The sequence below is a fragment of the Malus domestica genome, chromosome 04 (assembly GCF_042453785.1).
Source record: "Malus domestica chromosome 04, GDT2T_hap1".
NCBI classification, from domain to species: Eukaryota; Viridiplantae; Streptophyta; class Magnoliopsida; order Rosales; family Rosaceae; genus Malus; species Malus domestica.
The window spans coordinates 22,521,324-22,531,750 of NC_091664.1; the positions used below are offsets into that span (position 1 = coordinate 22,521,324).

Here is a 10,427-nt window from a genome sequence, read left to right on the forward strand (position 1 = left end):
GTTATTAACCTTTTAACACATATAACCCACCATTTACATAGGGACACGTAGTGTACCACTTCGTGTGACGGTTCACACTGAAAAATCTCTCCCCAGAAGGCACCTCCACTAATCATGTACTTGGCATTCACCTATGTGATATAAATACCCAATGTATATAAGTAGAAAGTCTAAGACATAAAGATGTTATCTAGGATCATACAAATTCACCTACCATGTTGTGCTCAGTGACAGAGTGCAAGCTCAATGTGGCGCCGGATTGGTACAACCTCATCATTAGCATTTTGTACAATCCATGGAAGTGCACCATCTTCTATCAAGAAAGATCTTCCATTCTTTATCCCTATAGTAGGTCAGCATATTGACATTACACCAAAAACGTAAAAATCTTAAATCGGACATTCCACCATAATACTAAGGGAACTATTCATGGAATATTTCTGACAAAGGCTCTTACCTTGAGTACATGCTCGTGATTCACATTTTACAAAGTCAGCAATTCCACGTGCCACTTGGGAAAGAACATTAGGATGCCCACACCTCACAATTCCTAGCAACGCCTTAATACCACCTTCAGACCTTAGCTTCATTTGTAGCTTATCTGAGGATATTAACAAAATAATAACAAAGCAAGATTTAAATATTCAAATTTAGGGAAAAAATGCAGAGCAAACATAGACAAAATGAAGAACAAACAACAGAAAACCCTTCCTCTGATGCATAGAATTGGAAAATGGACATGTTTCCAGGGACTAGTGTAAAAAATTTTAAATATATTGTATATAATAAACCCGGGAACTAAATAGAAAAGAAGAGTCTTCCTCAAAGATTTTAAAAGGACTTTTATTATGCACTAATAAGCCAATGAAGCCATTTATGCCCGATTACTACAGATAGTTATACATAATTTCTTTTAAGACCATCAAAGAAAAGAAATGAATAACCAAAAGAAAAGGTAAAGGCTCTAATAATAAAACAAGTAAAGAAAAGACAATGCAGTATACCATTGCCGCATAAATTAGCAATAGCTCCAACAACCATGCGTAGGGTTTGAACATCATCAGCTTCAGTAGCTGTCGTAGCTAACAAACTAATCCCACCTTCCTGCATTATAATTTCTTGATTGGCTTCTACAAATCCAGAGAGGAAGCAACGTTAAAAACCAATATTTTTAAAGTCAGATAGATACTTCTCAACCCAAAAGGAATAACATTCAAACTACAGAAAAAACCCTTGCACTCTAAGAAAGAAGAATAGATCATTGAGCACTCACCATTCATTGCAAGATTCGCAATGGCACCAGTTGCCACTCTTCAAACAGTTTCGTCGTCAAAGCTTCTAAGAAGCATCAGCAAGGAAGTAAGACCACCAGCTTCAACTATCCTTTTCTGATTTGCCTCTGCTTTTCACATACAAGTGCACAACAATTCTCTGAATTAATGTAACTTTGACTTAGGAGTTGTGTTCTAGTACTAAATAAATGAAATATTGATCTCTGTCCAATGTTAACCACTTATTTTCATTGTTAACAGACCTGTCAAAGATGGGCACTTTTTCTTCTCCGGAGGTGGTTTGAAATCCAACGGCAGTGGAGGCTCAAACAGCTTATCTGCAAAGTCCAAAAAGAGCAAACCTAAAGTATCATTTTCTCCACCATGGATCTCTCACACGTGTCTTTCATATCAATTTCAATCCTCCAAACCTCACCAATCCATCTACTAGTCACTAGTTGTTCTGCCAGTCGAGGCCAACAAAGCATCGGCACTCTCGCCCAAATGCCCTCAAGGATTGAGTTCCACCCACATTGGGTTACAAACCCTCCCACAGCTTTGTGAGCCAAGACCTCTTCTTGGGAAAATTTTTAGTTGTGACAGGAACACTGAAAAATCTCTCTTCTTCTTGGGGGGCCCACTCCACTAGCTATTGTTAAGCTATATCAAATTATTGTACATATACTGTAATCTTGTATATTGAATCAAGAACAGAGAAGATAGAGAGAAAAAGACTAGAGAGAAGAACAATCTGATATATTTCTTAATGAGTAAGTAATTACATGATGAGTTCTTATATATAGTTACATATAACAGCTAACTAACTAACTACAGTAAGATTGTGACAAGTGTCACAATGTTAAAGCACTATACTCTAACATCCCCCATCAAGATCATGCTTTGATGAGCCAAGCATGAGATTGATGCAATGAGTTCTGAAAAGAGGACCACTTAAGCCCTTGGTGAGAATATCGGCAAACTGCTCTTGAGAATACACAAACTGCACAGATAGTTGTTTCTGTGATACCCTTTCTCGAACAAAATGCACGTCGACTTCGATGTGCTTGGTCTTTTGATGCTGAACAGGGTTGAAAGACAAGGCAATGGCTGACAGATTGTCACAAAAGAGTACAGGCACACGAGGTAAGGGAATGTGCAGAAAAGTTAATAACTGTATGATCCAATCCAACTCAGCGGATGTAAACGATAAAGCTCGGTATCCAGCTTCTGTTGAGGATCGAGAAACAGTTTGTTGCTTCTTAGAAGACCAGGAAATCGGATTATTGCCCAAAAAGACCACCAAACCAGTAGTAGATCTCCTGTCATTAGGGTCCCCTGCCCAATCAGCATCACTAAAAGCCTTCAACTGCAAATCTCCTCTAGTATATGATATACCAAATTGCAGTGTGCCCTTCAGATATCGTAATATGCGTTTAACCGCAGTAAAATGGGACACCATTGGATTCTGCATGAACTGACAAACTTGGTGCATAGAAAAAGCAATGTCGGGCCGTGTAAAAGTAAAGTATTGTAGAGCCCCTACAGTACTTCTATACAACGTAGGATTGGAATAAGGTTCCCCATCCTCCTTGAGTAACCTGTTGTAAGGAAGACATGGTGTATCACACGGTTTGGCTTCAAGCATGTCAGATTTAACCAACAAATCCTCAACATATTTGGTTTGTGACAGAAACAAACCATTTGTAGTCTTAGTGATTTGAATCCCTAAGAAATAGTGGAGTAAGCCTAAGTTCTTGATATCAAACTCAATGGTGAGAGCACTAATAATCTGTGTAATTGCACCAGAAGCATTGCCAGTTATAATGATGTCATTCACATAAAGAAGCAACACCACAATTTCATGACCAACATGCTTAACAAACAAAGATGAGTCAGAATATGTGTTCTCAAATCCCAAAGAAGGAAGAAATTGAGTAAATCGTTCATTCCAGGCCCTAGGAGCCTGTTTGAGACCATATAAAGATTTAAGCAGCTTACACACGAGATGAGGATGGGTTGGATCTTCAAAACCTGGAAGTTGAGACATGTAGACCTCCTCTTGTAGGATGCCATGCTGGAATGCATTTTTAACATCCAATTGGCGAATAGACCAATTAAAATGTGCAGCAAGAGCAAGAACTAACCATACTGTAGTAGGTTTCACTACAGGCTAAAAGTCTCCCCATAATCCAATCCAGGTTCTTGACTGAAGCCCTTAGCAACTAACCGAGCTTTTTGTCTGGCAATAGACCCATCTGAGTGTCTCTTAATCTTGAAAATCCATTTACATCCAACCAGGTTCTTGTGTGCTGGTAAGTGAACAAGACTCCAAGTGCCTTGAGCATGTAAAGCATTAACTTCTTCTTTCATGGCTACTAACCACACAGGTACTTTAATGGCAAACTTATAGCTAGCTGGTTCAACCAAGGATAGATCAGTTCCCCCAGAATCCTGAACACTGGCAGGTAAATCCAAGGCAGAAGATGTTACTGATGATGATGCAGTAATAGATATACGAGAAGGTTGATGAGGTGATTCTGGGATAAATGAGACAACTCTATTGTCTGGAGTAACTAGAGGTACAGGACAGTTGAAACTAGGACAGACTTGTAGTGATGAAACTGTGTTGGAAGATGTAGTCAATAATTCTATGTAGGGAAAATGTTGTTCATCAAAGATAACATGCCTAGAAACAAACACTTTCTTTGTAGACACATGATAGCACAGATAGCCTTTATATTTTGTGGCATACCTAAGGAACACACACTTTGTAGTTTTAGCTTGTAATTTGGTATTATTATATGGTTTGAGGAGAGGAAAACAGGCACATCCAAAAATTCGAAGATGTGTAAGAATTGGATATGTCCCAAATAGGATCTCAAAAGGAGATTTGTGATGAAGTACAACAGTAAGCATTCGATTGATGAGATAGGTGGCTATTTGACAAGTATAAGACTAGAACTGACATGGCAACTTGGCTGTTTGTAGTAGGGTGATAGTGGTTTCAATGATATGCCTATGCTTCCTCTCAGCTACCCCATTTTGTTCAGGGGTATATGGACAAGATAGTTGATATGAAATGCCTTTTTCAAGAAGAAAATGTTTCAATTTGTGGCTGGTATACTCTCCCCCCTATCAGATTGAAGAATTTTAATTGTGGTAGAAAACTGAGTAACAACAAAGGAATGAAAAGCAACAAATGTAGAGAACAAATCAGACTTGTTTATTAAGGGGAAAATCCAGCAATATCTGGTACATTCATCTATAAAGATGGTGTAGTTTTTATAACCATCAACTGATATACATGGTGCAGAACCCCACAAATCAGTATGAATAGTTTCAAAAGGAATGACAGACTTCTTGACATGTTTTGGAAAAGGTAACTTGCTAAATTTCCCTTCTAGACAAGTATGACATAGCATAGGTAATGAGGTTTTGGGAACAGGTACATTAGCTTTATGAAACATCAGAGAGACAACATTATTGGTGGGATGACCTAACCTATGGTGCCACAAATTAGATTGAACAAGTTGTCCAAGAAATGCCTTAGCTTGATTATTCTTCTGGAAATTTGAAGTGGACAAAGAGTGGATAGGATACGGCCCATTACTGCACAAGCCTCTGTAAAGGATCCTCCATGTGGCTTTGTCCTGAATCCAAAAACAAAAGGCATCAAATATAAGCCAGCAATTATTGTCAAGGCAAATTCGATGTACTGACAACAAGTTCTAAGTTAATTGAGGAACACAGAGCACAGAGTTTAATTTGATTGGAGAAACTAATGTATGAATAGTAGAATGACCAACATAAGATACTTTCAAACCTTCCCCATTTGCAGTGTGAATGGTTTCATTTGTTGGATATGGTGAGGCCAGGGACAGATTAGTCAAATCAGCTATCATATGATTGGTGGCTCCAGAGTCTGTGAGCCACACCTGAGAATGACCTGAAGAACTTGATGACTGAGGTGCAGAATTGAACACTGTGTGCATGGCTTGTATAGGGGGTTGTTGTGCATGAAACTGAGAATGTGTGAATGAGGAATGCTGAGGAGGAGCTTGATATGAATTGTACTGAACAAGTTGTGGTTGCATAGCATAGGAGGACTGTGGAGAAACATAAGTAGTGGTATGCATTCCCATGTAGTTTGGACCCTTATCATTATAGAAGCAATACCAAGTGGTATGATTACTTCGACCACATATGTGACATTTGGTTTTCTCGTGTGAAGAGGCTCCACAGAATGGGGCAGTATGTCCCTCAGAATTGCACAACTGACAAATTTGAAGCATAGGTGTAGAAGGACTTCCAAACTATTGACCAGGAGATGGACCAAGACCTCCAGGATTAGAGTTGGGAAACACATGTGCCATAGGGGAAAACACGGGTCTAGAATTATAAAATCTCGAGCCCTGATTGAAACGACCTTTGCCCTTGTTCTTGTTCCCATTATAGGGTTTAAAACCTCTAGTGGCTACCTGAGATTGACCATGATGAGGAGAGAAACCCTGAGACTCAAACGAAGCCCCTTTTGTGTAAGTGGAACCTGTATTAGCAACCATAGCTGTCATAAGAGGATTATGAACTGAATTTTCAACAATGATTTCCTCTGCAAGTAACTGTGATCGAAAATCTTTCAGTGAAATCACACTTTCACTCCCCCTGATAACACACCTGAAAGTGTTATACTCAGTAGGTAAACCATTCAAAGCAAGAATAACAATGTCTTCATCCGCAAAATAGACCCCAGCATCAGACAAATAGTCCCTAGCTTCCTTAATGCAATGAAGATATTGAGAAATCGAATCGGACCCCTTTTTAATTGTTTGCAAATTGGATTTCATCTTAAAAATGCTAGTCCTAGATACAGTGGAGAATTGTTCCTTTAACCTAATCCACAGATCCTTGGAGCTAGTACTACCAATCGCACAGGACATAGCAATAGGTGATAAAGTGGCAGTAATCAATTGCATAATAGCTCTATCATGCATTTTCCATACTATGTATTCATCAGTCGGAGAAGAAGAAAAGATACCAGATTCACCTGAGGACGAAGCATATTGAGATGGACATGCGATCGAACCATCAACATACCCCATGATGCCATTGTTGTCAAGCAAAAGTTGCATCTGGAAGTGCCAATTGAGATAGTTCGAATCATCAAGTTTGACATTAACCGACGTAGAAATGGAGGAAATCAGGCCCGTAATCGGAGATTGAAGTAGTTGGAGTTGCGAAGCAGTCACCATCGTGAATTCAAGATCAACTTGTCAGTGAGACAATACAACAAACACTAGGTGTGCAGAATTCAGCAAGTACCGAGGAAGAATAGAAGAACGATACGAAACCCTAGAAATTGCAGAAAGTAGAAATTGGAGAAGACGAAGTCGGATCGGAGAAAGAAAACCAATCTGAATCAAAGAAGGCGGAAGTCACAGAGGATCGAATCTTCAAGCGTAAGCAACAATGGCGATTGATACCATGTTAAGCTATATCAAATGATTGTACATATACTGTAATCTTGTATATTGAATCAAGAACAGAGGAGATAGAGAGAAAGAGACTAGAGAGAAGTTAGAGAGAGAGAAGAACAATCTGATATATTTCTTAATGAGTAAGTAATTACATGATGAGTTCTTATATATAGTTACATATAACAGCTAACTAACTAACTACAGTAAGATTGTGACAAGTGTCACAATGTTAAAGCACTATACTCTAACAGCTATAAGACCCCAATCTTTGGTAACCATCTCCAGCTCCATCGGAATCACGTGCTCTCCTTGCTCCCCCGAAAGCGTATCTGACCGCACCACCCATATAAATTGTTTCCCGCAACTGACCAAGCCGTGCCAAAGTTCAAACAATTAGTCATGTGTCAGCATCACCAAGCTGCCAAAGCTAACATAAATAACAGATCTCACTTGTTCAGAGTCCAACCACACCATGCAACGACAGTATTCTTGGCGTAAACTTGGGGGAAAAGTGTGGCTATGTGGGAGAGAATTGAGGCTTCGAGGCCGTCGAAGGCGTTGACTATTAAAGTAGAAGCACGAGTAATAGCTTTTGGTCTCTTCCATGAAAAATTTGGTAATTGGGTGGTCGATTGGATATTTGCAAAAGCTTTTGGTCAATTTGTCTTCCTAATTTTACTAGCCTCTCTTTGATTCTCACTTGCCTAACTCTATACTGCTATATCGTAAAAATAAAGAATAAAGAATTGCAAGATTTTGTTGTCAAGCATCAATATAGTTCTTTATATTTTGATTAACAGCTATTATAAAAGAGGTTTGAACTCAAAGACTTCATCTCATAAAGTGGAAAATAATCATGTCCTATGATATCAAAAATGCTACTCTAATCACATCTTCTATTTGTACTAGTTTATGTATTGATGGGCTCTATCTCCATTAAAAATGTGATACAAATGTGGTATGAAAAATACAATAAATTTAACATTACTCATTGTTGTAGACGTGTAGCTATCACTACATATATTATTATTGATGCTAATCAGTGTTCTAAAAAACGGCCTAGGCGGCGCCTAGGCACTGGGCGGTGGAGCTCCAACCTGATTTAGACCAAAACGTTCAGTTAGGCGGGGAGGACTTAGGCAGTCGCCTAGGCGCTGGCTAGGTGCCTGAGGTGAGCTAGGCGGTGCTAGGCGGCAATCTAGGCGGTTTGAATCTCATTGCAAATCCCAAACTTTGCTACAATTTTAGCAACGAATCTACAACTTCCGATCTCGTACGTAGCAGCAGAGCCCCTACGAATTTTTGCAGCTCGTCTTTGTGAAGATGAGGGAAGAGCGAGTTAAGCTCAGATTGGGCACTATCATGAATATTTCTAGTAGAAGTTACCTGCAAAGGAGATGCATGCACCATGAAACTTGTATCCAAAAGATCTAGCCAAATCAAATATCAGTGCTTACCTTTGCTCTCTGTTCTTCGACTTCTGAAGTTAGGTTGTCAATTTGTGTTCTCAAAGAAGCTAATTGAGTCTCTGAAGATGCAAGTTCCTTTATAGCAGCTTCTTTTTCCATAATAAGCTTCTCTTTTTCATTCTCATGCCCCTAGCACTGAATAAAATCATGTCACAAAATGAGGGAAAAGAGTCTGAGAGAAGAGTCTGAGAGAGTGCGAAGAGAGAGAGAAAGAGAGAGAGACTTCAAACATTTCTATGTGGTACTGGTAGCAAACTGGGATCTCAAATCCAAGATGGTTTTAACTTTTAATTATGAAATTGAAAACCATGGGATGGTTTTAATGATGAAAACCACCTTGGGTGGACGACTGATGGTTTTAATGGTGAGGGGATGACTAATGGTTTTAATTTTTAATAATGAAAACCACTCACTATGTGAGGTTTTTATATTTTTAAAAGTTTGGGATATATTATATATATATATAAATGTTATATAAATTATAAATTATTTAAATAATATTTGATTTTTTTTTCATAGGCAAGTATATTATATATTTACATAAAATATTTACATATGTATGTTCTTCTATAAGAAATAACATATTAGTCAAGAATTATTTACATTTGATATAGTAAATTTAATTAATTCATAAAATATATAAGAAATTTACCTAAATCCGCCTAGGCCGCCTAGACTGTGCCTAGCCGCCTAGGCGCTAGGCGCTAGTTCACCGCCTAACTAGCGCCTAGCGTTTTTTAGAACCTTGATGCTGATTTTTTTTTTTTTAGGGTTACGTACCCTTTAAAACGTTATCATTTTGACACATGGCATCATGATGTCCAACTCAAGCAAAATTTTAATTGAATTAAAAAGAAATTTGGAAAAGAAAACGAGAGAAGAATGAGTGTGTATGTGACCTAAGAAGGGGACGTGGCCTTGTTGAATGAGATTTGGAATGCAGGAGCAAGACCAGAAGCCACAACCGTTGATGATGGAGATAGCCATGACGGGAACGATGACCTTCTCTGCCACATCAATTGCGAAACACATGAATTCATCTGTTATGACACAACTCAAAGGAGGACAGCGAGTGGTGGTCGAACCATACGACTCGTCGTTCCTTGTGGTTAGGGTTATGAGCAAATCACGTTGTTTGGGTTAGTATTTGAATAATGGGCTAGATTGAAAGAAGGCCTAAAGATGTCAAAACAAGGAGAATCTACCCGAAGCCTAGCATCAAGCCCAAAAGCAAACTGAAGCATTCTCAGCCAAAACATAAGCCACGTGTTTATGAAGGAAGTGACAAATGATGGAGATCAACCTACTATCAGCCAAAAAACACTTTCTACAAGTAAAAAGCTGATGACTCACTACCCTACCAAATTGTAAAAGCACTAGAGTTCCACCATCACCTTAACAATCCTATGTAATTTTGCTAACTACTTATGAATTGCACATGCAACTTTGAATGTTACGTTTTTCTAATGCATATTTTCCTCCTGATATGCAAGTAAGAACGTATATCTAACATTCAATCTGTCTGTGATATTCAAATCAAATGTAAACATGCATGACTCATTAAAATTTGTGAAAACCCTTTGAAAACCATGCAACACCTAAGAGTGTGATATTCGCCATAAATGAAATTACAATTATCAATCATAAGAAGCCATAGTCACTCCTTCGGTGATATTGCAACCGAATTGCATCCAATTACTTATCTAAACATCCTAATGGTGATCAAGCACTAAGAAATAAGAATAGTTTAAACGCAATGATTAATAATTCAAAATATGCATGCATAATATCATAAGCAATTAAATAAAGACTGCCTATTCATGCTAAGGCTCATGGCCTCACCCTAACAAAAGCAATTAGTTATGCACAACCATACAACAAATTATTATTGAAAACATAGATAAAAAAACACCTGGTAAATAAACTTCAATCATCAAAAGCTCTCTAAGTCGAATTCTCCAAAGTAGTGCGCAGAGAACCCTAATGGCTAAATAGCCTTAGTTATACTAATACAAAATAAAATTCTTTCCAGAAAAAATTCTTCTAAAAAGTAGAAAACAAATAACTTAAGAGAAACTAGGAAACTTAATCCTAATCAAATATGGAAAATCTACCCAGCCACAAATCAGTCACGTTTCTGGAGCTTCAAGGTTTCAAAACAAGCCCAAAATGACTTGAATTAAAGATTAGGACATCCTCTCCAAGTTCCAAGA

General features: G+C 38.2%; 1 protein-coding gene across 1 annotated transcript; it reads right to left on the reverse strand.

Annotated features, from left to right (window-relative positions):
* Nucleotides 1-1,313: 1,313 nt before the first annotated feature.
* Nucleotides 1,314-3,318, reverse strand: LOC108173214 (uncharacterized mitochondrial protein AtMg00810-like). The gene is made up of 3 exons (XM_017331881.2): nucleotides 2,151-3,318; nucleotides 1,535-1,609; nucleotides 1,314-1,399 (listed from the first exon to the last, which is right to left on the reverse strand). Exons 1-3 carry the CDS (start codon nucleotides 3,316-3,318, stop codon nucleotides 1,314-1,316), a joined length of 1,329 nt encoding a protein of 442 aa, XP_017187370.2.
* Nucleotides 3,319-10,427: the final 7,109 nt, after the last annotated feature.

What these genes read in the sequence shown, in the direction of transcription:
- LOC108173214 (XM_017331881.2), bottom strand. Translation starts at nt 3,318, where the DNA reads ATGTCTCAACTTCCAGGTTTTGAAGATCCAACCCATCCTCATCTCGTG. An exon ending in GCATGATCTTGATGGGGGAT is followed by an intron (nt 1,610 to 2,150) that starts GTTAGAGTATAG and finishes TGGACTTTGCAG; the next exon opens with ATAAGCTGTTTGAGCCTCCA. An exon ending in AAAGTGCCCATCTTTGACAG is followed by an intron (nt 1,400 to 1,534) that starts GTCTGTTAACAA and finishes TGTGAAAAGCAG; the next exon opens with AGGCAAATCAGAAAAGGATA.